The following is a 27,564-nucleotide window of genomic DNA, read 5'->3' as shown; positions in this document are numbered from 1 at the left end:
CTCAGATGAGAAATGGAGATATTGTTGTATGTGCTGGATTGAGATGTAATACATATCTCTATCTTAACCACTAGGCTATGCTGCTGCCCTACATTTGTGGGCAGTGGGCACATAGCCTGTCATCTCTCTGCCTGTTTCAATCCTTTCTCAATAGCAAGTGTTCTGCTGTGTATCGAGGTGTTCATAGGAAAGTGGTAGATTTGTAATTCTTCACAAGAGAAAGTTCTGGATTACTTTTCTTTGGGTGACCTCAGTCTTTGACAATTCAGCTACTTTGTTCACAGTCCTACAACTGTCACCTTATGTAACATCTGATTTACTTAACTGGAGGCACATCTCAATATGTGGTCCAGGTGACTTAGTCTTCCTATAAAAACCTGTGTCCAAACTCAGCATTAAATAGTATCTAATCAGAATAGTGTACAGAGAGATAAGTTATGACAGCTATTTAAATGTAATGCGTTTTTTAGTGTTTATTCTGTGAAAAGTCGCTGTTGCCTATTAGATCAATATCAGTGTGAACACGTCTGATTGGACTAGATCCATGTTGAGGTGAGGCACGTCTGATTGGACTAGATCCATGTTGAGGTGAGACACGTCTGATTGGACTAGATCCATGTTGAGGTGAGGCACGTCTGATTGGACTAGATCCATGTTGAGGTGAGGCACGTCTGATTGGACTAGATCCATGTTGAGGTGAGACACGTCTGATTGGACTAGATCCATGTTGAGGTGAGACACGTCTGATTGGACTAGATCCATGTTGAGGTGAGACACGTCTGATTGGACTAGATCCATGTTGAGGTGAGACACGTCTGATTGGACTAGATCCATGTTGAGGTGAGACACGTCTGATTGGACTAGATCCATGTTGAGGTGAGACACGTCTGATTGGACTAGATCCATGTTGCGGTGAGGCACGTCTGATTGGACTAGATCCATGTTGAGGTGAGACACGTCTGATTGGACTAGATCCATGTTGAGGTGAGACACGTCTGATTGGACTAGATCCATGTTGAGGTGAGACACGTCTGATTGGACTAGATCCATGTTGAGGTGAGACACGTCTGATTGGACTAGATCCATGTTGAGGTGAGACACGTCTGATTGGACTAGATCCATGTTGAGGTGAGACACGTCTGATTGGACTAGATCCATGTTGAGGTGAGACACGTCTGATTGGACTAGATCCATGTTGAGGTGAGACACGTCTGATTGGACTAGATCCCTGTTGAGGTGAGACACGTCTGATTGGACTAGATCCATTTTGAGGTGAGACACGTCTGATTGGACTAGATCCATGTTGAGGTGAGACACGTCTGATTGGACTAGATCCATGTTGAGGTGAGACACGTCTGATTGGACTAGATCCATGTTGAGGTGAGACACGTCTGATTGGACTAGATCCCTGTTGAAGTGAGACCATTCCATGTCTTTATTGGTTTGTATGAGAAGGCAGTTTGGGAGAAGGTGGTGGACCGTTTGAGGATTCTACAGTTCCCCTGGTGGAGGTTCTTGGAACACTGATATTTAAGTCTGAGGTTGATGAAAACTAAATGTGGTGCTGCAATGTTGTGTGTTATCTTGAATACCAGGCAGATGTTGGAGTACAGAATGAAATGGAGAGGAGAGGGGAGGGGAGGAGAGGAGAAGAGAGGGGGAGAAGAGGAGAGGAGAGAGGAGAGGAGGAGAATACCAGGCAGATGTTGGAGTACAGAATGAAATGGAGAGGAGAGGGGAGGGGAGGAGAGGAGAAGAGAGGGGGAGAAGAGGAGAGGAGAAGAGAGGAGGAGAGAGGAGAGGAGGAGAATACCAGGCAGATGTTGGAGTACAGAATGAAATGGAGAGGAGAGGAGAAGAGAGGAGGAGAGAGGAGAGGAGGAGAATACCAGGCAGATGTTGGAGTACAGAATGAAATGGAGAGGAGAGGGGAGAGGAGAAGAGAGGAGGAGAGAGGAGAGGAGGAGAATACCAGACAGATGTTGGAGTACAGAATGAAATGGAGAGGAGAGGAGAAGAGAGGAAAGGTGTTGGAGTACAGAATGAAATGGAGAGGAGAGGAGAAGAGAGGAAAGGTGTTGGAGTACAGAATGAAATGGAGAGGAGAGGAGAAGAGAGGAAAGGTGTTGGAGTACAGAATGAAATGGAGAGGAGAGGAGAGGAAAGGTGTTGGAGTACAGAATGAAATGGAGAGGAGAGGAGAAGAGAGGAAAGGTGTTGGAGTACAGAATGAAATGGAGAGGAGAAGAGAGGAAAGGTGTTGGAGTACAGAATGAAATGGAGAGGAGAGGAGAAGAGAGGAAAGGTGTTGGAGTACAGAATGAAATGGAGAGGAGAGGAGAAGAGAGGAAAGGTGTTGGAGTACAGAATGAAATGGAGAGGAGAGGAGAAGAGAGGAAAGGTGTTGGAGTACAGAATGAAATGGAGAGGAGAGGAGAAGAGAGGAAAGGTGTTGGAGTACAGAATGAAATGGAGAGGAGAGGAGAAGAGAGGAAAGGTGTTGGAGTACAGAATGAAATGGAGAGGAGAGGAGAAGAGAGGAAAGGTGTTGGAGTACAGAATGAAATGGAGAGGAGAGGAGAAGAGAGGAAAGGTGTTGGAGTACAGAATGAAATGGAGAGGAGAGGAGAAGAGAGGAAAGGTGTTGGAGTACAGAATGAAATGGAGAGGAGAAGAGAGGAAAGGTGTTGGAGTACAGAATGAAATGGAGAGGAGAGGAGAAGAGAGGAAAGGTGTTGGAGTACAGAATGAAATGGAGAGGAGAGGAGAAGAGAGGAAAGGTGTTGGAGTACAGAATGAAATGGAGAGGAGAGGAGAAGAGAGGAAAGGTGTTGGAGTACAGAATGAAATGGAGAGGAGAGGAGAAGAGAGGAAAGGTGTTGGAGTACAGAATGAAATGGAGAGGAGAGGAGAAGAGAGGAAAGGTGTTGGAGTACAGAATGAAATGGAGAGGAGAGGAGAAGAGAGGAAAGGTGTTGGAGTACAGAATGAAATGGAGAGGAGAGGAGAAGAGAGGAAAGGTGTTGGAGTACAGAATGAAATGGAGAGGAGAGGAGAAGAGAGGAAAGGTGTTGGAGTACAGAATGAAATGGAGAGGAGAGGAGAAGAGAAGAGAGGAAAGGTGTTGGAGTACAGAATGAAATGGAGAGGAGAGGAGAAGAGAGGAAAGGTGTTGGAGTACAGAATGAAATGGAGAGGAGAGGAGAAGAGAGGAAAGGTGTTGGAGTACAGAATGAAATGGAGAGGAGAGGAGAAGAGAGGAAAGGTGTTGGAGTACAGAATGAAATGGAGAGGAGAGGAGAAGAGAGGAAAGGTGTTGGAGTACAGAATGAAATGGAGAGGAGAGGAGAAGAGAGGAAAGGTGTTGGAGTACAGAATGAAATGGAGAGGAGAGGAGAAGAGAGGAAAGGTGTTGGAGTACAGAATGAAATGGAGAGGAGAGGAGAAGAGAGGAAAGGTGTTGGAGTACAGAATGAAATGGAGAGGAGAGGAGAAGAGAGGAAAGGTGTTGGAGTACAGAATGAAATGGAGAGGAGAGGAGAAGAGAGGAAAGGTGTTGGAGTACAGAATGAAATGGAGAGGAGAGGAGAAGAGAGGAAAGGTGTTGGAGTACAGAATGAAATGGAGAGGAGAGGAGAAGAGAGGAAAGGTGTTGGAGTACAGAATGAAATGGAGAGGAGAGGAGAAGAGAGGAAAGGTGTTGGAGTACAGAATGAAATGGAGAGGAGAGGAGAAGAGAGGAAAGGTGTTGGAGTACAGAATGAAATGGAGAGGAGAGGAGAAGAGAGGAAAGGTGTTGGAGTACAGAATGAAATGGAGAGGAGAGGAGAAGAGAGGAAAGGTGTTGGAGTACAGAATGAAATGGAGAGGAGAGGAGAAGAGAGGAAAGGTGTTGGAGTACAGAATGAAATGGAGAGGAGAGGAGAAGAGAGGAAAGGTGTTGGAGTACAGAATGAAATGGAGAGGAGAGGAGAAGAGAGGAAAGGTGTTGGAGTACAGAATGAAATGGAGAGGAGAGGAGAAGAGAGGAAAGGTGTTGGAGTACAGAATGAAATGGAGAGGAGAGGAGAAGAGAGGAAAGGTGTTGGAGTACAGAATGAAATGGAGAGGAGAGGAGAAGAGAGGAAAGGTGTTGGAGTACAGAATGAAATGGAGAGGAGAGGAGAAGAGAGGAAAGGTGTTGGAGTACAGAATGAAATGGAGAGGAGAGGAGAAGAGAGGAAAGGTGTTGGAGTACAGAATGAAATGGAGAGGAGAGGAGAAGAGAGGAAAGGTGTTGGAGTACAGAATGAAATGGAGAGGAGAGGAGAAGAGAGGAAAGGTGTTGGAGTACAGAATGAAATGGAGAGGAGAGGAGAAGAGAGGAAAGGTGTTGGAGTACAGAATGAAATGGAGAGGAGAGGAGAAGAGAGGAAAGGTGTTGGAGTACAGAATGAAATGGAGAGGAGAGGAGAAGAGAGGAAAGGTGTTGGAGTACAGAATGAAATGGAGAGGAGAGGAGAAGAGAGGAAAGGTGTTGGAGTACAGAATGAAATGGAGAGGAGAGGAGAAGAGAGGAAAGGTGTTGGAGTACAGAATGAAATGGAGAGGAGAGGAGAAGAGAGGAAAGGTGTTGGAGTACAGAATGAAATGGAGAGGAGAAGAGAAGAGAGGAAAGGTGTTGGAGTACAGAATGAAATGGAGAGGAGAGGAGAAGAGAGGAAAGGTGTTGGAGTACAGAATGAAATGGAGAGGAGAGGAGAAGAGAGGAAAGGTGTTGGAGTACAGAATGAAATGGAGAGGAGAGGAGAAGAGAGGAAAGGTGTTGGAGTACAGAATGAAATGGAGAGGAGAGGAGAAGAGAGGAAAGGTGTTGGAGTACAGAATGAAATGGAGAGGAGAGGAGAAGAGAGGAAAGGTGTTGGAGTACAGAATGAAATGGAGAGGAGAGGAGAAGAGAGGAAAGGTGTTGGAGTACAGAATGAAATGGAGAGGAGAGGAGAAGAGAGGAAAGGTGTTGGAGTACAGAATGAAATGGAGAGGAGAGGAGAAGAGAGGAAAGGTGTTGGAGTACAGAATGAAATGGAGAGGAGAGGAGAAGAGAGGAAAGGTGTTGGAGTACAGAATGAAATGGAGAGGAGAGGAGAAGAGAGGAAAGGTGTTGGAGTACAGAATGAAATGGAGAGGAGAGGAGAAGAGAGGAAAGGTGTTGGAGTACAGAATGAAATGGAGAGGAGAGGAGAAGAGAGGAAAGGTGTTGGAGTACAGAATGAAATGGAGAGGAGAGGAGAAGAGAGGAAAGGTGTTGGAGTACAGAATGAAATGGAGAGGAGAGGAGAAGAGAGGAAAGGTGTTGGAGTACAGAATGAAATGGAGAGGAGAGGAGAAGAGAGGAAAGGTGTTGGAGTACAGAATGAAATGGAGAGGAGAGGAGAAGAGAGGAAAGGTGTTGGAGTACAGAATGAAATGGAGAGGAGAGGAGAAGAGAGGAAAGGTGTTGGAGTACAGAATGAAATGGAGAGGAGAGGAGAAGAGAGGAAAGGTGTTGGAGTACAGAATGAAATGGAGAGGAGAGGAGAAGAGAGGAAAGGTGTTGGAGTACAGAATGAAATGGAGAGGAGAGGAGAAGAGAGGAAAGGTGTTGGAGTACAGAATGAAATGGAGAGGAGAGGAGAAGAGAGGAAAGGTGTTGGAGTACAGAATGAAATGGAGAGGAGAGGAGAAGAGAGGAAAGGTGTTGGAGTACAGAATGAAATGGAGAGGAGAGGAGAAGAGAGGAAAGGTGTTGGAGTACAGAATGAAATGGAGAGGAGAGGAGAAGAGAGGAAAGGTGTTGGAGTACAGAATGAAATGGAGAGGAGAGGAGAAGAGAGGAAAGGTGTTGGAGTACAGAATGAAATGGAGAGGAGAGGAGAAGAGAGGAAAGGTGTTGGAGTACAGAATGAAATGGAGAGGAGAGGAGAAGAGAGGAAAGGTGTTGGAGTACAGAATGAAATGGAGAGGAGAGGAGAAGAGAGGAAAGGTGTTGGAGTACAGAATGAAATGGAGAGGAGAGGAGAAGAGAGGAAAGGTGTTGGAGTACAGAATGAAATGGAGAGGAGAGGAGAAGAGAGGAAAGGTGTTGGAGTACAGAATGAAATGGAGAGGAGAGGAGAAGAGAGGAAAGGTGTTGGAGTACAGAATGAAATGGAGAGGAGAGGAGAAGAGAGGAAAGGTGTTGGAGTACAGAATGAAATGGAGAGGAGAGGAGAAGAGAGGAAAGGTGTTGGAGTACAGAATGAAATGGAGAGGAGAGGAGAAGAGAGGAAAGGTGTTGGAGTACAGAATGAAATGGAGAGGAGAGGAGAAGAGAGGAAAGGTGTTGGAGTACAGAATGAAATGGAGAGGAGAGGAGAAGAGAGGAAAGGTGTTGGAGTACAGAATGAAATGGAGAGGAGAGGAGAAGAGAGGAAAGGTGTTGGAGTACAGAATGAAATGGAGAGGAGAGGAGAAGAGAGGAAAGGTGTTGGAGTACAGAATGAAATGGAGAGGAGAAGAAGAGAGGAAAGGTGTTGGAGTACAGAATGAAATGGAGAGGAGAGGAGAAGAGAGAAAGGTGTTGGAGTACAGAATGAAATGGAGAGGAGAGGAGAAGAGAGGAAAGGTGTTGGAGTACAGAATGAAATGGAGAAGAAGAGGAAAGGTGTTGGAGTACAGAATGAAATGGAGAGGAGAAGAGAGGAAAGGTGTTGGAGTACAGAATGAAATGGAGAGGAGAAGAGAGGAAAGGTGTTGGAGTACAGAATGAAATGGAGAGGAGAGGAGAAGAGAGGAAAGGTGTTGGAGTACAGAATGAAATGGAGAGGAGAGGAGAAGAGAAATGGAAAGGTGTTGGAGTACAGAATGAAATGGAGAGGAGAGGAGAAGAGAGGAAAGGTGTTGGAGTACAGAATGAAATGGAGAGGAGAGGAGAAGAGAGGAAAGGTGTTGGAGTACAGAATGAAATGGAGAGGAGAGGAGAAGAGAGGAAAGGTGTTGGAGTACAGAATGAAATGGAGAGGAGAGGAGAAGAGAGGAAAGGTGTTGGAGTACAGAATGAAATGGAGAGGAGAGGAGAAGAGAGGAAAGGTGTTGGAGTACAGAATGAAATGGAGAGGAGAGGAGAAGAGAGGAAAGGTGTTGGAGTACAGAATGAAATGGAGAGGAGAGGAGAAGAGAGGAAAGGTGTTGGAGTACAGAATGAAATGGAGAGGAGAGGAGAAGAGAGGAAAGGTGTTGGAGTACAGAATGAAATGGAGAGGAGAGGAGAAGAGAGGAAAGGTGTTGGAGTACAGAATGAAATGGAGAGGAGAAGAGAGGAAAGGTGTTGGAGTACAGAATGAAATGGAGAGGAGAGGAGAAGAGAGGAAAGGTGTTGGAGTACAGAATGAAATGGAGAGGAGAAGAGAGGAAAGGTGTTGGAGTACAGAATGAAATGGAGAGGAGAGGAGAAGAGAGGAAAGGTGTTGGAGTACAGAATGAAATGGAGAGGAGAAGAGAGGAAAGGTGTTGGAGTACAGAATGAAATGGAGAAGAGAGGAAAGGTGTTGGAGTACAGAATGAAATGGAGAGGAGAAGAGAGGAAAGGTGTTGGAGTACAGAATGAAATGGAGAGGAGAAGAGAGGAAAGGTGTTGGAGTACAGAATGAAATGGAGAGGAGAGGAGAAGAGAGGAAAGGTGTTGGAGTACAGAATGAAATGGAGAGGAGAGGAGAAGAGAGGAAAGGTGTTGGAGTACAGAATGAAATGGAGAGGAGAGGAGAAGAGAGGAAAGGTGTTGGAGTACAGAATGAAATGGAGAGGAGAGGAGAAGAGAGGAAAGGTGTTGGAGTACAGAATGAAATGGAGAGGAGAGGAGAAGAGAGGAAAGGTGTTGGAGTACAGAATGAAATGGAGAGGAGAGGAGAAGAGAGGAAAGGTGTTGGAGTACAGAATGAAATGGAGAGGAGAGGAGAAGAGAGGAAAGGTGTTGGAGTACAGAATGAAATGGAGAGGAGAGGAGAAGAGAGGAAAGGTGTTGGAGTACAGAATGAAATGGAGAGGAGAGGAGAAGAGAGGAAAGGTGTTGGAGTACAGAATGAAATGGAGAGGAGAGAGAAGAGAGGAAAGGTGTTGGAGTACAGAATGAAATGGAGAGGAGAGGAGAAGAGAGGAAAGGTGTTGGAGTACAGAATGAAATGGAGAGGAGAGGAGAAGAGAGGAAAGGTGTTGGAGTACAGAATGAAATGGAGAGGAGAGGAGAAGAGAGGAAAGGTGTTGGAGTACAGAATGAAATGGAGAGGAGAGGAGAAGAGAGGAAAGGTGTTGGAGTACAGAATGAAATGGAGAGGAGAGGAGAAGAGAGGAAAGGTGTTGGAGTACAGAATGAAATGGAGAGGAGAGGAGAAGAGAGGAAAGGTGTTGGAGTACAGAATGAAATGGAGAGGAGAGGAGAAGAGAGGAAAGGTGTTGGAGTACAGAATGAAATGGAGAGGAGAGGAGAAGAGAGGAAAGGTGTTGGAGTACAGAATGAAATGGAGAGGAGAGGAGAAGAGAGGAAAGGTGTTGGAGTACAGAATGAAATGGAGAGGAGAGGAGAAGAGAGGAAAGGTGTTGGAGTACAGAATGAAATGGAGAGGAGAGGAGAAGAGAGGAAAGGTGTTGGAGTACAGAATGAAATGGAGAGGAGAGGAGAAGAGAGGAAAGGTGTTGGAGTACAGAATGAAATGGAGAGGAGAGGAGAAGAGAGGAAAGGTGTTGGAGTACAGAATGAAATGGAGAGGAGAGGAGAAGAGAGGAAAGGTGTTGGAGTACAGAATGAAATGGAGAGGAGAGGAGAAGAGAGGAAAGGTGTTGGAGTACAGAATGAAATGGAGAGGAGAGGAGAAGAGAGGAAAGGTGTTGGAGTACAGAATGAAATGGAGAGGAGAAGAGAGGAAAGGTGTTGGAGTACAGAATGAAATGGAGAGGAGAGGAGAAGAGAGGAAAGGTGTTGGAGTACAGAATGAAATGGAGAGGAGAAGAGAGGAAAGGTGTTGGAGTACAGAATGAAATGGAGAGGAGAGGAGAAGAGAGGAAAGGTGTTGGAGTACAGAATGAAATGGAGAGGAGAAGAGAGGAAAGGTGTTGGAGTACAGAATGAAATGGAGAAGAGAGGAAAGGTGTTGGAGTACAGAATGAAATGGAGAGGAGAAGAGAGGAAAGGTGTTGGAGTACAGAATGAAATGGAGAGGAGAAGAGAGGAAAGGTGTTGGAGTACAGAATGAAATGGAGAGGAGAGGAGAAGAGAGGAAAGGTGTTGGAGTACAGAATGAAATGGAGAGGAGAGGAGAAGAGAGGAAAGGTGTTGGAGTACAGAATGAAATGGAGAGGAGAGGAGAAGAGAGGAAAGGTGTTGGAGTACAGAATGAAATGGAGAGGAGAGGAGAAGAGAGGAAAGGTGTTGGAGTACAGAATGAAATGGAGAGGAGAGGAGAAGAGAGGAAAGGTGTTGGAGTACAGAATGAAATGGAGAGGAGAGGAGAAGAGAGGAAAGGTGTTGGAGTACAGAATGAAATGGAGAGGAGAGGAGAAGAGAGGAAAGGTGTTGGAGTACAGAATGAAATGGAGAGGAGAGGAGAAGAGAGGAAAGGTGTTGGAGTACAGAATGAAATGGAGAGGAGAGGAGAAGAGAGGAAAGGTGTTGGAGTACAGAATGAAATGGAGAGGAGAGGAGAAGAGAGGAAAGGTGTTGGAGTACAGAATGAAATGGAGAGGAGAGGAGAAGAGAGGAAAGGTGTTGGAGTACAGAATGAAATGGAGAGGAGAAGAGAGGAAAGGTGTTGGAGTACAGAATGAAATGGAGAGGAGAGGAGAAGAGAGGAAAGGTGTTGGAGTACAGAATGAAATGGAGAGGAGAAGAGAGGAAAGGTGTTGGAGTACAGAATGAAATGGAGAGGAGAGGAGAAGAGAGGAAAGGTGTTGGAGTACAGAATGAAATGGAGAGGAGAAGAGAGGAAAGGTGTTGGAGTACAGAATGAAATGGAGAAGAGAGGAAAGGTGTTGGAGTACAGAATGAAATGGAGAGGAGAAGAGAGGAAAGGTGTTGGAGTACAGAATGAAATGGAGAGGAGAAGAGAGGAAAGGTGTTGGAGTACAGAATGAAATGGAGAGGAGAGGAGAAGAGAGGAAAGGTGTTGGAGTACAGAATGAAATGGAGAGGAGAGGAGAAGAGAGGAAAGGTGTTGGAGTACAGAATGAAATGGAGAGGAGAGGAGAAGAGAGGAAAGGTGTTGGAGTACAGAATGAAATGGAGAGGAGAGGAGAAGAGAGGAAAGGTGTTGGAGTACAGAATGAAATGGAGAGGAGAGGAGAAGAGAGGAAAGGTGTTGGAGTACAGAATGAAATGGAGAGGAGAGGAGAAGAGAGGAAAGGTGTTGGAGTACAGAATGAAATGGAGAGGAGAGGAGAAGAGAGGAAAGGTGTTGGAGTACAGAATGAAATGGAGAGGAGAGGAGAAGAGAGGAAAGGTGTTGGAGTACAGAATGAAATGGAGAGGAGAGGAGAAGAGAGGAAAGGTGTTGGAGTACAGAATGAAATGGAGAGGAGAGGAGAAGAGAGGAAAGGTGTTGGAGTACAGAATGAAATGGAGAGGAGAGGAGAAGAGAGGAAAGGAAAACTGAACACATTGAACTTGTTGAATTCATTCTTAGAAAAAAGGGTTTCAAACAGTGTTCTTTGGCCGTCATAAAAGGAGAACCCTGTTACATGTAGAACTCTTTTGGGTTCCATGTAGAACCCTCTGTAAAATGGAACTAAAAAAGGGTTCTACCTGGAGGGGTTCTACCTGGAACTAAAAAGGGTTCTTCAAAGGGTTCTCCTATGGGGACAGTGGAAGAATCCTTCTAGGTTCTAGATAGCCCCTTTATAAAGAGTGCAGGACTATATTGCTGTATTGGTTCTGTGGTTTTCTGTAAAACAAAGTGGCTCTTTGGTTCTGGTAAGTTAATTAAGATCATCAGAAATACTATGAAACATCCCCACTTTTAGAACCCATTAACAACCAGGAAAAGTAGCCTACTTTTATGCGTACTGAGGCATGTGTCATCTTCCCCATCACATCATGAAAGGTCATGTTGATGTTCATTTAAACTCTGTCTCTCTCTTCCTCTGACTCCTCCCTTTCTCCTCTGTTTCTCTCTGTCTTTTTCTCTCTTTCTCCTGTCTCTCTCTCTCTTTCTCCTCTGTCTCTCTCTCTTTCTCTCTCTGTCTCTCTCTCTTTCTCCTCTGTCTCTCTCTTTCTCCTCAGATCTCCAGGCTCAAAGCGTCAGTCCACCAGGTAGGTAGAGTATAAATCTACAGTGATTATTCAATATTAGTCAACTTTATTATCCCACATGGAGATATTAATGTGTCCATACAAACCATTCTAAACCCCAATAACAAGTAGTGTTTTATGGAGCTACTAATACTTGTCAACCACAAAGCATCACTGCTGTTAGAATAACAGAATCACTGTCATCATCTGTCCTCACCACTGTGTTTTCCTCTCTGCTGTTTACAGCTGAATACTCAGTCAGACTGGTGAATGGGACCACTTCCTGTTCTGGGACAGTGGAAGTCTTCAATGAAGGAGAGTGGTCAGGTCTTTGTTCTAGGTGGTGGAGAATGAGGATAGAGGTTAAGGTTGTGTGTAGAGAGCTGGACTGTGGGAATCCTGTATCTGAATCTAGAGTTCTGGTTGAATATAGAAGAAGAGGAGTCACACTATATAGGTGTAGTGGAGATGAGTCTTCTATTAGACAGTGTGTCATCATAGGACCTGGTTACTGTTTTGGTGGATATTATCATCATGTGATCTGTTCAGGTAAGAGACTGGTCATATTGAGAGATTTATTTATACATTATACAATATTACCATGTATCATGTTTTATGTGTTTTTATTTAATTTAAATAGAGGGAGAGATGTCAGATGTATTTAAACATTATATTTGTGTTTGTCATATTGGTTTATGGGAGATGTTCATGGGCAGATCATTGTAGTTCAGATGGTACTGAAGTGAAGCTGCCTGATGGATGTCCAGCTGTTTATTTTCTATAAAGTGAAGTGAACTTATTCCTGTCTCCTGCCTGCATTATTCCCAACCCGATCCTGAGTGACTAAGAACCCATTTCTACCTCTTACAGTATCAAACATAGCAAACTACAATCTTTTATCCAACATATTTGTGTTTAGTCCTTGACAGTGTCATCAACAAAACTGATTGAATGTTCAACCAACTCTTTTTCTCCAGAGTCTGTGCGGCTTGTGGATGGAGCTGGTCTCTGCTCTGGGAGAGTGGAGGTGAAGTCCAATCAGTCCTGGGCCTCAGTGTGTGAAGCTGACTTTGACCGGCAGGATGCAGAGGTAGTCTGTAGGGAGTTTGGCTGTGGGGCTCCTGCAGCTCTACAGGGGGGGCTCTATGGAGAAGGTGAGGGTCAGACCTGGGATAAAGAGTTCCAGTGTAAAGGCAAAGAGTCCCTTCTCCTGGACTGTGACACCTCAGACAGAAAACACAAGACCTGCCTACCTGGTAATGCTGTTGGACTCACCTGCTCAGGTAAGAAACAGTTTGTCACTCAATCAACATTGTTTCTCACCTGGAGTGAAGAATATGAGAGAAAATATAGGTGTGTTTTAGTGAGAAAATAGTAAGATTACTGTCTCTCTCTTTTCTTTTCTCAGAGCCTGATGATGTGAGGCTAGTGGGAGGAGGCAGTCGCTGTGCTGGTGGAGTGGAGTGGTACGACCAGGGAGAGTGGAGGACTGTGGGAGCTGATGACTGGGATGTAGCTGCAGTAGTGTGTAGACAACTGGGTTGTGGCTCCACTGTTTCAGTACTACCTGGAAACACCACTAGAGGGTTTAGAGTTTACTGTTCTGGGTCTGAGCCTTCACTGAGGGAGTGTAGAAGAATGTATGATCTCCATCCTGGACTCACAGTGATCTGCTCAGGTAATAACAACATATTATAATTATATTCAACTGATTTCCTTCATTCATACAACTTCCTCTGCACCTCTCATGATGACTGTTTAACTTGTCAGTCTGCTTTACTAAATAGATCACTCAGTCAAGTAGGAATCAAATGCAACTTAAATATCCCAGAATGCTTTGTATTTGAGTGTTACCTCAGTGAACGTCTCTACTCACTACCACTGTCACATGTCATGTTATTGTCACATCTAAATGAGGAAAGTAGTTGAGGAGCTACGTTTTCTTTTTCTCTCCTCTAGTTCCAGATGTCCTGCTTCAGCCTGATATCAACATATGTTGTCTCAGTGACTGTAGGCCCACTACTCATGTTGCCCTGTGAGGGAGGGTGGCTGGCACTGTTACATGCTGATGTTATTGTCATATCTATAGGAAACTAGTTGAAGAGGTATTTCTTGTTCTCTTTTATTGTTACAGATCTCCTGGTCCAGCCTGATATCTTCCTGACTGACCCAATGGGAGGGGTCTCCAGGGGCCACCAGGGGCCCGAGATGTTCAGGGGCTACAACTTCACCATCACCTGCTCCACTCAGCCACAGTACCCAGGAGGCTCCTTCCTCCTCACGTTCACCGGCTCCAACAGAACCCAGATCCAGCCAGCTGTCAATCACTCTGCTGCCTTCCTCTTCCCTGCTGCAGATGACTCCCACCAAGGGAACTACAGCTGTGTTTATGACAATTATGTTTTCTCTCATAACTTCTCCTCTGAGAGTGAGCTCCTCTCCCTCACCATCACAGGTAACTGAACAGGAACCAGACTTATAACTTTGTCATTGACAGATTTCCCACAGATCTATGTGATGATGATCAGTCCCCTCATCAAAGGTGTTTCTGTTTGCAGCCTCTCCTCTGCCAGCCTTCATCATCAGACACGTTGTAGTGCTGCTGATCCTACTGACAACAATCACCACCTCCTACCTGTACTACAAGGTAAAGACATTTACTCAGACGTTACAAGTCATTTAAACTAGAGGGAGAGGGTGGGGGGGGAGGGAGAGAATGGAGATACTAGTGAGTAAATGTCTGACTGTTGGTGCTGTGTCTCCCTAGCCCACCAGGAGGCAGAAGAGAGTGAACAGGGTGAGCAGCATGGATCTTTATGTCAATGCCATGGAGATGGTCTCTCTGAGCTCCAGAGCTGAAGCTGGACCGGGAGAGGAGAGAGCAGCCCAGGGGACGGAGTAGGAGTAGAATGAATCTGACCCTACATGCTTGAGAATTCGTTTATTTTTCTAGAACCTTGGAATAAATCTAAAAGGAGTGATTGAAATTGATTGATAAAATAAATGCTTTTCTGCTTTTGTCTTCATGTCTTTACCTTATTTATCTTATTTAGTGTCTCTTAGATTCTTTATCTTATTTAGTGTCTCTTAGATTCTTTATCTTATTTAGTGTCTCTTAGATTCTTTATCTTATTTAGTGTCTCTTAGATTCTTTATCTTATTTAGTGTCTCTTATATTCTTTATCTTATTTAGTGTCTCTTAGATTCTTTATCTTATTTAGTGTCTCTTAGATTCTTTATCTTATTTAGTGTCTCTTAGATTCTTTATCTTATTTAGTGTCTCTTAGATTCTTTATCTTATTTAGTGTCTCTTAGATTCTTTATCTTATTTAGTGTCTCTTAGATTCTTTATCTTATTTAGTGTCTCTTAGATTCTTTATCTTATTTAGTGTCTCTTAGATTCTTTATCTTATTTAGTGTCTCTTAGATTCTTTATCTTATTTAGTGTCTCTTAGATTCTTTATCTTATTTAGTGTCTCTTAGATTCTTTATCTTATTTAGTGTCTCTTAGATTCTTTATCTTATTTAGTGTCTCTTAGATTCTTTATCTTATTTAGTGTCTCTTAGATTCTTTATCTTATTTAGTGTCTCTTAGATTCTTTATCTTATTTAGTGTCTCTTAGATTCTTTATCTTATTTAGTGTCTCTTAGATTCTTTATCTTATTTAGTGTCTCTTAGATTCTTTATCTTATTTAGTGTCTCTTATATTCTTTATCTTATTTAGTGTCTCTTATATTCTTTATCTTGAAGTGTTTCCATTAGTCCATGTATTATTGTTCATTCTTTGTATTTTGAAACATTTTTTAATAAAGGGGTCTTTTTCTCAAGTCATTTTGGTTGGTTGTTGTTTTGTTGTTGTTTACCTTATGATGTAGATTATTGTTATGATGTTGTTAGTAGTACATACAGAGGGGAGAACAAGTATTTGATACACTGCCAATTTTGCAGGTTTTCCTACTTACAAAGCATGTAGAGGTCTGTAATGTTTAGCATAGGTTCACTTCAACTGTGAGAGACGGAATCTAAAAAATCCAAGAAAATCACATTGATTTTTCAGTAATTAATTAGCATTTTATTGTCCTGTCCCCTTTGTGCTGGCAGCACAACATCAGATTATTTTCTTCTAAATAAGAGTCCCCCTGAAAAAGACAAGCTCAACTTTGAGAATATCGATTATTTTAGCACTGTAGTTCAGTACAACTGTACAAAAAAATAAATGGATCATTTGAAATATTTTAATATTGTATTATTTATACCAGCATTTCTTTTGAATGTTTCCAAACTAAATACTGGTATGTTGAAAGCTGTTGGTCAGTGGTGTCGTGGTGCCTGGAGAAGTGGGTAAACGTTCATCTCATTTAGCAAAACATTTTCCAAACGGCCCAGTGAAGGAAAGGCGCCCTGTGTGAAAAGCATGAGAAACAGTGATACACACTCTGAATGACCTACATGATGAACCCCATATTGGTCTTTTACAGTCAGACCAACCCAACCTGTACTGTTCAGTAGGATAATAGTAGACCAACCCAAGCTGTACTGTTCAGTGGGATAATAGTAGACCAACCCAAGTGGTACTGGTCAGTAGGATAATAGTAGACCAACCCAAGCTGTACTGTTCAGTAGGATAATAGTAGACCAACCCAAGCTGTACTGTTCAGTAGGATAATAGTAGACCAACCCAAGTGGTACTGGTCAGTAGGATAATAGTAGACCAACCCAAGCTGTACTGTTCAGTAGGATAATAGTAGACCAACCCAAGCTGTACTGTTCAGTAGGATAATAGTAGACCAACCCAAGCTGTACTGTTCAGTGGGATAATAGTAGACCAACCCAATCTGTACTGTTCAGTAGGATAATAGTAGACCAACCCAAGCTGTACTGTTCAGTAGGATAATAGTAGACCAACCCAAGCTGTACTGTTCAGTAGGATAATAGTAGACCAACCCAAGCTGTACTGTTCAGTGGGATAATAGTAGACCAAAACAAGCTGTACTGTTCAGTGGGATAATAGTAGACCAACACAAGCTGTACTGTTCAGTAGGATAATAGTAGACCAACCCAAGCTGTACTGTTCAGTGGGATAATAGTAGACCAACCCAAGCTGTACTGTTCAGTGGGATAATAGTAGACCAACCCAAGCTGTACTGTTCAGTAGGATAATAGTAGACCAACCCAATCTGTACTGTTCAGTAGGATAATAGTAGACCAACCCAAGCTGTACTGTTCAGTAGGATAATAGTAGACCAACCCAAGCTGTACTGTTCAGTGGGAAAATAGTAGACCAACCCAAGCTGTACTGTTGAGTGGGATAATAGTAGACCAACCCAAGCTGTACTGTTCAGTAGGATAATAGTAGACCAACCCAATCTGTACTGTTCAGTAGGATAATAGTAGACCAACCCAAGCTGTACTGTTCAGTAGGATAATAGTAGACCAACCCAAGCTGTACTGTTCAGTAGGATAATAGTAGACCAACCCAAGCTGTACTGTTCAGTGGGATAATAGTAGACCAACCCAATCTGTACTGTTCAGTAGGATAATAGTAGACCAACCCAAGCTGTACTGTTCAGTGGGATAATAGTAGACCAACCCAATCTGTACTGTTCAGTAGGATAATAGTAGACCAACCCAATCTGTACTGTTCAGTAGGATAATAGTAGACCAACCCAAGCTGTACTGTTCAGTAGGATAATAGTAGACCAACCCAAGCTGTACTGTTCAGTGGGATAATAGTAGACCAACCCAAACTGTACTGTTCAGTAGGATAATAGTAGACCAACCCAAGCAGTACTGTTCAGTGGGATAATAGTAGACCAACCCAAGCTGTACTGTTCAGTAGGATAATAGTAGACCAACCCAAGCTGTACTGTTCAGTAGGATAATAGTAGACCAACCCAAGCTGTACTGTTCAGTAGGATAATAGTAGACCAACCCAAGCTGTACTGTTCAGTAGGATAATAGTAGACCAACCCAAGCTGTACTGTTCAGTAGGATAATAGTAGACCAACCCAAGCTGTACTGTTCAGTAGGATAATAGTAGACCAACCCAAGCTGTACTGTTCAGTAGGATAATAGTAGACCAACCCAAGCTGTACTGTTCAGTGGGATAATAGTAGACCAACCCGAACTGTACTGTTCAGTGGGATAATAGTAGACCAACCCAAACTGTACTGTTCAGTGGGATAATAGTAGACCAACCCAAGCTGTACTGTTCAGTGGGATAATAGTAGACCAACCCAAGCTGTACTGTTCAGTAGGATAATAGTAGACCAACCCAAGCTGTACTGTTCAGTGGGATAATAGTAGACCAAAACAAGCTGTACTGTTCAGTGGGATAATAGTAGACCAACACAAGCTGTACTGTTCAGTAGGATAATAGTAGACCAACCCAAGCTGTACTGTTCAGTGGGATAATAGTAGACCAACCCAAGCTGTACTGTTCAGTGGGATAATAGTAGACCAACCCAAGCTGTACTGTTCAGTAGGATAATAGTAGACCAACCCAATCTGTACTGTTCAGTAGGATAATAGTAGACCAACCCAAGCTGTACTGTTCAGTAGGATAATAGTAGACCAACCCAAGCTGTACTGTTCAGTGGGAAAATAGTAGACCAACGCAAGCTGTACTGTTGAGTGGGATAATAGTAGACCAACCCAAGCTGTACTGTTCAGTAGGATAATAGTAGACCAACCCAATCTGTACTGTTCAGTAGGATAATAGTAGACCAACCCAAGCTGTACTGTTCAGTAGGATAATAGTAGACCAACCCAAGCTGTACTGTTCAGTAGGATAATAGTAGACCAACCCAAGCTGTACTGTTCAGTGGGATAATAGTAGACCAAAACAAGCTGTACTGTTCAGTGGGATAATAGTAGACCAACACAAGCTGTACTGTTCAGTAGGATAATAGTAGACCAACCCAAGCTGTACTGTTCAGTGGGATAATAGTAGACCAACCCAAGCTGTACTGTTCAGTGGGATAATAGTAGACCAACCCAAGCTGTACTGTTCAGTAGGATAATAGTAGACCAACCCAATCTGTACTGTTCAGTAGGATAATAGTAGACCAACCCAAGCTGTACTGTTCAGTAGGATAATAGTAGACCAACCCAAGCTGTACTGTTCAGTGGGAAAATAGTAGACCAACCCAAGCTGTACTGTTCAGTGGGATAATAGTAGACCAACCCAAGCTGTACTGTTCAGTAGGATAATAGTAGACCAACCCAATCTGTACTGTTCAGTAGGATAATAGTAGACCAACCCAAGCTGTACTGTTCAGTAGGATAATAGTAGACCAACCCAAGCTGTACTGTTCAGTAGGATAATAGTAGACCAACCCAAGCTGTACTGTTCAGTGGGATAATAGTAGACCAACCCAATCTGTACTGTTCAGTAGGATAATAGTAGACCAACCCAAGCTGTACTGTTCAGTGGGATAATAGTAGACCAACCCAATCTGTACTGTTCAGTAGGATAATAGTAGACCAACCCAATCTGTACTGTTCAGTAGGATAATAGTAGACCAACCCAAGCTGTACTGTTCAGTAGGATAATAGTAGACCAACCCAAGCTGTACTGTTCAGTGGGATAATAGTAGACCAACCCAAACTGTACTGTTCAGTAGGATAATAGTAGACCAACCCAAGCTGTACTGTTCAGTGGGATAATAGTAGACCAACCCAAGCTGTACTGTTCAGTAGGATAATAGTAGACCAACCCAAGCTGTACTGTTCAGTAGGATAATAGTAGACCAACCCAAGCTGTACTGTTCAGTAGGATAATAGTAGACCAACCCAAGCTGTACTGTTCAGTAGGATAATAGTAGACCAACCCAAGCTGTACTGTTCAGTAGGATAATAGTAGACCAACCCAAGCTGTACTGTTCAGTAGGATAATAGTAGACCAACCCAAGCTGTACTGTTCAGTAGGATAATAGTAGACCAACCCAAGCTGTACTGTTCAGTGGGATAATAGTAGACCAACCCAAGCTGTACTGTTCAGTGGGATAATAGTAGACCAACCCAAACTGTACTGTTCAGTGGGATAATAGTAGACCAACCCAAGCTGTACTGTTCAGTGGGATAATAGTAGACCAACCCAAGCTGTACTGTTCAGTAGGATAATAGTAGACCAACCCAAGCTGTACTGTTCAGTGGGATAATAGTAGACCAAAACAAGCTGTACTGTTCAGTGGGATAATAGTAGACCAACACAAGCTGTACTGTTCAGTAGGATAATAGTAGACCAACCCAAGCTGTACTGTTCAGTGGGATAATAGTAGACCAACCCAAGCTGTACTGTTCAGTGGGATAATAGTAGACAACCCAAGCTGTACTGTTCAGTAGGATAATAGTAGACCAACCCAATCTGTACTGTTCAGTAGGATAATAGTAGACCAACCCAAGCTGTACTGTTCAGTAGGATAATAGTAGACCAACCCAAGCTGTACTGTTCAGTGGGAAAATAGTAGACCAACGCAAGCTGTACTGTTGAGTGGGATAATAGTAGACCAACCCAAGCTGTACTGTTCAGTAGGATAATAGTAGACCAACCCAATCTGTACTGTTCAGTAGGATAATAGTAGACCAACCCAAGCTGTACTGTTCAGTAGGATAATAGTAGACCAACCCAAGCTGTACTGTTCAGTAGGATAATAGTAGACCAACCCAAGCTGTACTGTTCAGTGGGATAATAGTAGACCAACCCAATCTGTACTGTTCAGTAGGATAATAGTAGACCAACCCAAGCTGTACTGTTCAGTGGGATAATAGTAGACCAACCCAATCTGTACTGTTCAGTAGGATAATAGTAGACCAACCCAATCTGTACTGTTCAGTAGGATAATAGTAGACCAACCCAAGCTGTACTGTTCAGTAGGATAATAGTAGACCAACCCAAGCTGTACTGTTCAGTGGGATAATAGTAGACCAACCCAATCTGTACTGTTCAGTAGGATAATAGTAGACCAACCCAATCTGTACTGTTCAGTAGGATAATAGTAGACCAACCCAAGCTGTACTGTTCAGTAGGATAATAGTAGACCAACCCAAGCTGTACTGTTCAGTGGGATAATAGTAGACCAACCCAAACTGTACTGTTCAGTAGGATAATAGTAGACCAACCCAAGCTACTGTTCAGTGGGATAATAGTAGACCAACCCAAGCTGTACTGTTCAGTAGGATAATAGTAGACCAACCCAAGCTGTACTGTTCAGTAGGATAATAGTAGACCAACCCAAGCTGTACTGTTCAGTAGGATAATAGTAGACCAACCCAAGCTGTACTGTTCAGTAGGATAATAGTAGACCAACCCAAGCTGTACTGTTCAGTAGGATAATAGTAGACCAACCCAAGCTGTACTGTTCAGTAGGATAATAGTGACCAACCCAAGCTGTACTGTTCAGTAGGATAATAGTAGACCAACCCAAGCTGTACTGTTCAGTGGGATAATAGTAGACCAACCCTGAACTGTACTGTTCAGTGGGATAATAGTAGACCAACCTGAAACTGTACTGTTCAGTGGGATAATAGTAGACCAACCCAAGCTTTACTGTTCAGTGGGATAATAGTAGACCAACCCAAGCTGTACTGTTCAGTAGGATAATAGTAGACCAACCCAAGCTGTACTGTTCAGTGGGATAATAGTAGACCAAAACAAGCTGTACTGTTCAGTGGGATAATAGTAGACCAACACAAGCTGTACTGTTCAGTAGGATAATAGTAGACCAACCCAAGCTGTACTGTTCAGTGGGATAATAGTAGACCAACCCAAGCTGTACTGTTCAGTGGGATAATAGTAGACCAACCCAAGCTGTACTGTTGGCTTGAGTCAGTAGGATAATAGTAGACCAACCCAATCTGTACTGTTCAGTAGGATAATAGTAGACCAACCCAAGCTGTACTGTTCAGTAGGATAATAGTAGACCAACCCAAGCTGTACTGTTCAGTGGGAAAATAGTAGACCAACGCAAGCTGTACTGTTGAGTGGGATAATAGTAGACCAACCCAAGCTGTACTGTTCAGTAGGATAATAGTAGACCAACCCAATCTGTACTGTTCAGTAGGATAATAGTAGACCAACCCAAGCTGTACTGTTCAGTAGGATAATAGTAGACCAACCCAAGCTGTACTGTTCAGTAGGATAATAGTAGACCAACCCAAGCTGTACTGTTCAGTGGGATAATAGTAGACCAACCCAATCTGTACTGTTCAGTAGGATAATAGTAGACCAACCCAAGCTGTACTGTTCAGTGGGATAATAGTAGACCAACCCAATCTGTACTGTTCAGTAGGATAATAGTAGACCAACCCAATCTGTACTGTTCAGTAGGATAATAGTAGACCAACCCAAGCTGTACTGTTCAGTAGGATAATAGTAGACCAACCCAAGCTGTACTGTTCAATGGGATAATAGTAGACCAACCCAAACTGTACTGTTCAGTAGGATAATAGTAGACCAACCCAAGCAGTACTGTTCAGTGGGATAATAGTAGACCAACCCAAGCTGTACTGTTCAGTAGGATAATAGTAGACCAACCCAAGCTGTACTGTTCAGTAGGATAATAGTAGACCAACCCAAGCTGTACTGTTCAGTAGGATAATAGTAGACCAACCCAAGCTGTACTGTTCAGTAGGATAATAGTAGACCAACCCAAGCTGTACTGTTCAGTAGGATAATAGTAGACCAACCCAAGCTGTACTGTTCAGTAGGATAATAGTAGACCAACCCAAGCTGTACTGTTCAGTAGGATAATAGTAGACCAACCCAAGCTGTACTGTTCAGTGGGATAATAGTAGACCAACCCAAACTGTACTGTTCAGTGGGATAATAGTAGACCAACCCAAGCTGTACTGTTCAGTGGGATAATAGTAGACCAACCCAAGCTGTACTGTTCAGTAGGATAATAGTAGACCAACCCAAGCTGTACTGTTCAGTAGGATAATAGTAGACCAACCCAATCTGTACTGTTCAGTGGAATAATAGTAGACCAACCCAAGCTTTACTGTTCAGTGGGATAATAGTAGACCAACCCAAGCTGTACTGTTCAGTAGGATAATAGTAGACCAACCCAAGCTGTACTGTTCAGTGGGATAATAGTAGATCAACCCAAGCTGTACTGTTCAGTAGGATAATAGTAGACCAACCCAAGTCTGAGTCTATATTAGTATTTGTGGTTAAGTCCTGGCTGATGTGAGAGTGGGCTTGCAGGCTGGGTCTGAGTCTATATTAGTCTTTGTGGTTAAGTCCTGGCTGATGTGAGAGTGGGCTTGCAGGCTGGGTCTGAGTCTATATTAGTCTTTGTGGTTAAGTCCTGGCTGATGTGAGAGTGGGCTTGCAGGCTGGGTCTGAGTCTATATTAGTCTTTGTGGTTAAGTCCTGGCTGATGTGAGAGTGGGCTTGCAGGCTGGGTCTGAGTCTATATTAGTCTTTGTGGTTAAGTCCTGGCTGATGTGAGAGTGGGCTTGCAGGCTGGGTCTGAGTCTATATTAGTCTTTGTGGTTAAGTCCTGGCTGATGTGAGAGTGGGCTTGCAGGCTGGGTCTGAGTCTATATTAGTCTTTGTGGTTAAGTCCTGGCTGATGTGAGAGTGGGCTTGCAGGCTGGGTCTGAGTCTATATTAGTCTTTGTGGTTAGGCCCTGGCTGATGTGAGAGTGGGCTTGCAGGCTGGGTCTGAGTCTATATTAGTCTTTGTGGTTAGGCCCTGGCTGTTGTGAGAGTGGGCTTGCAGGCTGGGTCTGAGTCTATATTAGTCTTTGTGGTTAGGCCCTGGCTGATGTGAGAGTGGGCTTGCAGGCTGGGTCTGAGTCTATATTAGTCTTTGTGGTTAAGTCCTGGCTGTTGTGAGAGTGGGATTGCAGGCTGGGTCTGAGTCTATATTAGTCTTTGTGGTTAAGTCCTGGCTGTTGTGAGAGTGGGATTGCAGGCTGGGTCTGAGTCTATATTAGTCTTTGTGGTTAGGCCCTGGCTGTTGTGAGAGTGGGCTTGCAGGCTGGGTCTGAGTCTATATTAGTCTTTGTGGTTAAGTCCTGGCTGTTGTGAGAGTGGGATTGCAGGCTGGGTCTGAGTCTATATTAGTCTTTGTGGTTAGGCCCTGGCTGTTGTGAGAGTGGGCTTGCAGGCTGGGTCTGAGTCAGACTGAAACTAGATAAAGAGAAGTAACCACTGTCTGGTTTTGACATGTTGATATTGTGAGACAGTGGTCAATGCTAATGAATTCAGAGAAGCTACTGTACCAGGTTACTTTATAAGGAAACCTCAGCTTATTGATACACACACACATTGACGTAGGTGATCATACCACCAGGTAGTGACCACATGTATATAACTACTGTACCAGGTTACTTTATAAGGAAACCTCAGCTTATTGATACACACACACATTGACGTAGGTGATCATACCACCAGGTAGTGACCACATGTATATAATCTGTAGCTGTGCCTTTATGGGGTGCACCACAACATGAATGCTGTGTTATATAGTCAACCATCTGTCTGCAACCACATTAATAAATGATTTATTTACTTAAAGATATTGTCTGATTGCTGATTTCACCAATTAGCAAATGATTGACAAAGAACAACAAGGAACCTGCCCCGACATCACCACCATGAATGTAGAAGTTATATAGTCTACCAAGTGTTAATGTCACCACCATGAATGTAGAAGTTATATAGTCTACCAAGTGTTAATGTCACCACCATGAATGTAGAAGTTATATAGTCTACCAAGTGTTAATGTCACCACCATGAATGTAGAAGTTATATAGTCTACCAAGTGTTAATGTCACCACCATGAATGTAGAAGTTATATAGTCTACCAAGTGTTAATGTCACCACCATGAATGTAGAAGTTATATAGTCTACCAAGTGTTAATGTCACCACCATGAATGTAGAAGTTATATAGTCTACCAAGTGTTAATGTCACCACCATGAATGTAGAAGTTATATAGTCTACCAAGTGTTAATGTCACCACCATGAATGTAGAAGTTATATAGTCTACCAAGTGTTAATGTCACCACCATGAATGTAGAAGTTATATAGTCTACCAAGTGTTAATGTCACTACCATGAATGTAGAAGTTATATAGTCTACCAAGTGTTAATGTCACCACCATGAATGTAGAAGTTATATAGTCTACCAAGTGTTAATGTCACTACCATGAATGTTTAAGTTATATAGTCTACCAAGTGTTAATGTCACCACCATGAATGTAGAAGTTATATAGTCTACCAAGTGTTAATGTCACCACCATGAATGTAGAAGTTATATAGTCTACCAAGTGTTAATGTCACCACCATGAATGTAGAAGTTATATAGTCTACCAAGTGTTAATGTCACCACCATGAATGTAGAAGTTATATAGTCTACCAAGTGTTAATTTCTATCCTACTGTGTTACTTGTGAGTTGATGTGATGTCATTGATGATTTCTAACAGATTTCCACACAGTGGAGTCCCTGCAGATTGTGAAAAAACAGGATGTGTCACACCCAAACAGCTCTTTGCTGTACGCCCAGACTTAACACTAAGTCACACAAGACAAGTTTGTATCAGTGGAAAAAAAAACTAGCATTTAACAACAGACAATTCTCTAAGTAAAAAAAACAGTATAGCATGTCTAATTTGTAATTTACTACCACACCTGTTGAGTTGACTTGGGTAACAGACCTCTAGCTTCTACAACACAGAAAGTTAGAGGCGACTTTCCCAAGTCAGTCACTGACAATTGGGTAAGATATTATAGGACACTATGTGTAACTTCTGCTCTGCCAGCAGTTTCCTGTGGAGTTTTTCTGATGTCAGTGTTTCCTTTAGGAAGGCGGGTTTAACTGATCTGATTTGCTTAACAGTTTGCCACATAATTGAAGTAAGGAAGTAATGAGATAGAAGTCATATAGCCTAGCAGTATTTCTCACTCTTCAGTCCTCTCTTCATGACAGTAGACTTGTTTCGCTCAGTGGAGCCCCAGTTAGAGAAAGATATGATACCTGCAGTGATATTGGTGATCCTGTTCTGGAGCACAGGTATGTTTCGAAATTGTAAGATATATTACAATTTGTGCGGCTAGTAAAATAACATACAACTGGAAGCAGACAGTAAAAATGTGTCTCAAAGCAGAACAATGATGCGATCACCTGTAAATGTACTTTACTGTAGTCTTACTGTCCATCTGGGGACAGGCACTAATATAAGTTAAGGTGTGATGGTCAGTCTTATTAGAACCAAGGTAAGACCCAAATGCAGACAACAGGTTTCAGGCAAAGACAGGTCAAGGCAGGCAGGGGTCAATAGTCCAGAGTCAGGGGGCAAAGGTACAGGACGGCAGGCATCCTCAGGGTAGGCAGAGATCTGTAATCCAGAAGAGGGCAGAGGTACAGATCAGCAAGCAGGCTCAGGGTCAGGCAGGCAGAGTGGTCAGGCAGGTGGACTCAGAGTCAGGACAGGCAGAGTGGTCAGGCAGGTGGGCTCAGAGTCAGGACAGGCAGAGTGGTCAGGCAGGTGGGCTCAGAGTCAGGACAGACAGAGTGGTCAGGCAGGTGGGCTCAGAGTCAGGACAGGCAGAGTGGTCAGGCAGGTGGGCTCAGAGTCAGGACAGGCAGAGTGGTCAGGCAGGTGGGCTCAGATTCAGGACAGGCAGAGTGGTCAGGCAGGTGGGCTCAGAGTCAGGACAGACAGAGTGGTCAGGCAGGTGGGCTCAGAGTCAGGACAGGCAGAGTGGTCAGGCAGGTGGGCTCAGAGTCAGGACAGGCAGAGTGGTCAGGCAGGTGGGTTCAGAGTCAGGACAGACAGAGTGGTCAGGCAGGTGGGCTCAGAGTCAGGACAGGCAGAGTGGTCAGGCAGGTGGGCTCAGAGTCAGGACAGGCAGAGTGGTCAGGCAGGTGGGCTCAGATCAGGACAGGCAGAGTGGTCAGGCAGGTGGGCTCAGATTCAGGACAGGCAGAGCGGTCAGGCAGGCGGGCTCAGAGTCAGGGCAGGCAGAGTGGTCAGGCAGGCGGGCTCAGAGTCAGGGCAGGCAGAGCGGTCAGGCAGGCGGGCTCAGAGTCAGGGCAGGCAGAGTGGTCAGGCAGGGGGCTCAGAGTCAGGGCAGGCAGAGTGGTCAGGCAGGCGGGCTCAGAGTCAGGGCAGGCAAGGGTCAAAACCGGGAGGACAAGAAAACAGAGACTGGGAAAAAGCATAAATACAGGCATAAATACACAGGGGATAATGGAGAAGATGGGCTACACCTGGAAGCGGGTGGAGATAATCACAAAGACAGGTGAAACAGATCAGGGTGTGACACAATGTTCTCTCTAAGCTGCAGATAAATCAGCAAATAGCGAGAAGCACGATTGAACTTCGTTCAATTTTCTAAAGCAGCTGGTCACCAACCGGTGGATCGCGAAGTGGTCGATCTCCATGGTGTTCCTAGTGGATCGACAAACACTTCTGTAAAAACCCACGATAAAGCCTTGTGTTCCTATTTTTGAGGGGGTCTCGGGCTGTTGGCAGGAGGTGCACCTGATTCAGTTTCCCTGCACGCTGGGTTGATATTGTGTAGTCATAGTAACCAGGAGTGGTATGGTGTTGATATGGTGTAGTCATAGTAACCAGGAGTGGTATAGTGTTGATATGGTGCAGTCATAGTAACCAGGAGTGGTATGGTGTTAATATGGTGTAGTCATAGTAACTAGGAGTGGTATGGTGTTGATATGGTGTAGTCATAGTAACCAGGAGTGGTATGGTGTTGATATGGTGTAGTCATAGTAACCAGGAGTGGTATAGTGTTGATATGGTGCAGTCATAGTAACCAGGAGTGGTATGGTGTTGATATTTTGTAGTCATAGTAACCAGGAGTGGTATGATGTTGATATGGTGTCGTCATAGTAACCTGGAATGGTATGGGGTTGATATCTCTGGCGTACCGTTGGACATTATGTATTATTGACCTCTATGGAGAATGTAGCTGTATGACCTCTATGGAGAATGTAGCTGTTTATCTGTATTATTGACCCCTATGGAGAATGTAGCTGTTTATCTGTATTACTGACCCCTATGGAGAATGTAGCTGTATGACCTCTATGGAGAATGTAGCTGTTTATCTGTATTATTGGCCCACATGGAGAATGTAGCTGTTTATCTGTATTACTGACCTCTATGGAGAATGTAGCTGTATGACCTCTATGGAGAATGTAGCTGTATGACCTCTATGGAGAATGTAGCTGTATGACCTCTATGGAGAATGTAGCTGTTTATCTGTATTACTGACCCACATGGAGAATGCAGCTGGGATCATATTCCTGAATTCCCAG

General features: G+C 43.7%; 1 protein-coding gene and 2 long non-coding RNA genes across 16 annotated transcripts; all 3 read left to right on the top strand.

Annotated features, from left to right (window-relative positions):
• Positions 1–1,824: 1,824 nt before the first annotated feature.
• On the top strand, positions 1,825–10,257 carry LOC127920830 (uncharacterized). 14 transcript variants are annotated; one of them, XR_008107619.1, is made up of 6 exons: positions 1,825–2,305; positions 2,642–2,732; positions 6,705–6,795; positions 7,279–7,675; positions 8,875–9,271; positions 9,752–10,257. It is a non-coding gene; the product is annotated as an uncharacterized LOC127920830 (long non-coding RNA). The 14 variants fall into 14 exon arrangements; XR_008107621.1 differs by lacking the exon at positions 2,642–2,732 and having other exon boundaries at positions 1,827–2,305; XR_008107616.1 differs by lacking the exon at positions 1,825–2,305 and having other exon boundaries at positions 2,527–2,732.
• A 254-nt stretch (positions 10,258–10,511) lies between these two features.
• On the top strand, positions 10,512–15,100 carry LOC127920828 (deleted in malignant brain tumors 1 protein-like). The gene is made up of 7 exons (XM_052504873.1): positions 10,512–11,293; positions 11,519–11,821; positions 12,250–12,555; positions 12,681–12,950; positions 13,407–13,727; positions 13,831–13,919; positions 14,040–15,100. Exons 2-7 carry the CDS (start codon positions 11,623–11,625, stop codon positions 14,172–14,174), a joined length of 1,320 nt encoding a protein of 439 aa, XP_052360833.1. The 5' UTR covers positions 10,512–11,293; positions 11,519–11,622; the 3' UTR covers positions 14,175–15,100.
• A 9,359-nt stretch (positions 15,101–24,459) lies between these two features.
• LOC127920831 (uncharacterized) lies at positions 24,460–26,390 on the top strand. Its single transcript, XR_008107626.1, has 3 exons — positions 24,460–25,774; positions 25,851–25,926; positions 26,192–26,390. It is a non-coding gene; the product is annotated as an uncharacterized LOC127920831 (long non-coding RNA).
• Positions 26,391–27,564: the final 1,174 nt, after the last annotated feature.

The sequence above is a fragment of the Oncorhynchus keta genome, unplaced genomic scaffold (assembly GCF_023373465.1).
Source record: "Oncorhynchus keta strain PuntledgeMale-10-30-2019 unplaced genomic scaffold, Oket_V2 Un_contig_20805_pilon_pilon, whole genome shotgun sequence".
NCBI classification, from domain to species: Eukaryota; Metazoa; Chordata; class Actinopteri; order Salmoniformes; family Salmonidae; genus Oncorhynchus; species Oncorhynchus keta.
Note: the sequence above shows the minus strand (reverse complement) of the source record. Positions and strands in the feature narration are given on the sequence as shown.

Bases quoted from the DNA above. Each gene is read 5' to 3' on its own strand.
- LOC127920828 (XM_052504873.1), top strand. From the start codon at position 11,623: ATGAGGATAGAGGTTAAGGTTGTGTGTAGAGAGCTGGACTGTGGGAAT. The intron at 11,822-12,249 runs GTAAGAGACTGG...CTTTTTCTCCAG, and splicing joins TCATCATGTGATCTGTTCAG to AGTCTGTGCGGCTTGTGGAT. The intron at 12,556-12,680 runs GTAAGAAACAGT...TTCTTTTCTCAG, and splicing joins TGTTGGACTCACCTGCTCAG to AGCCTGATGATGTGAGGCTA.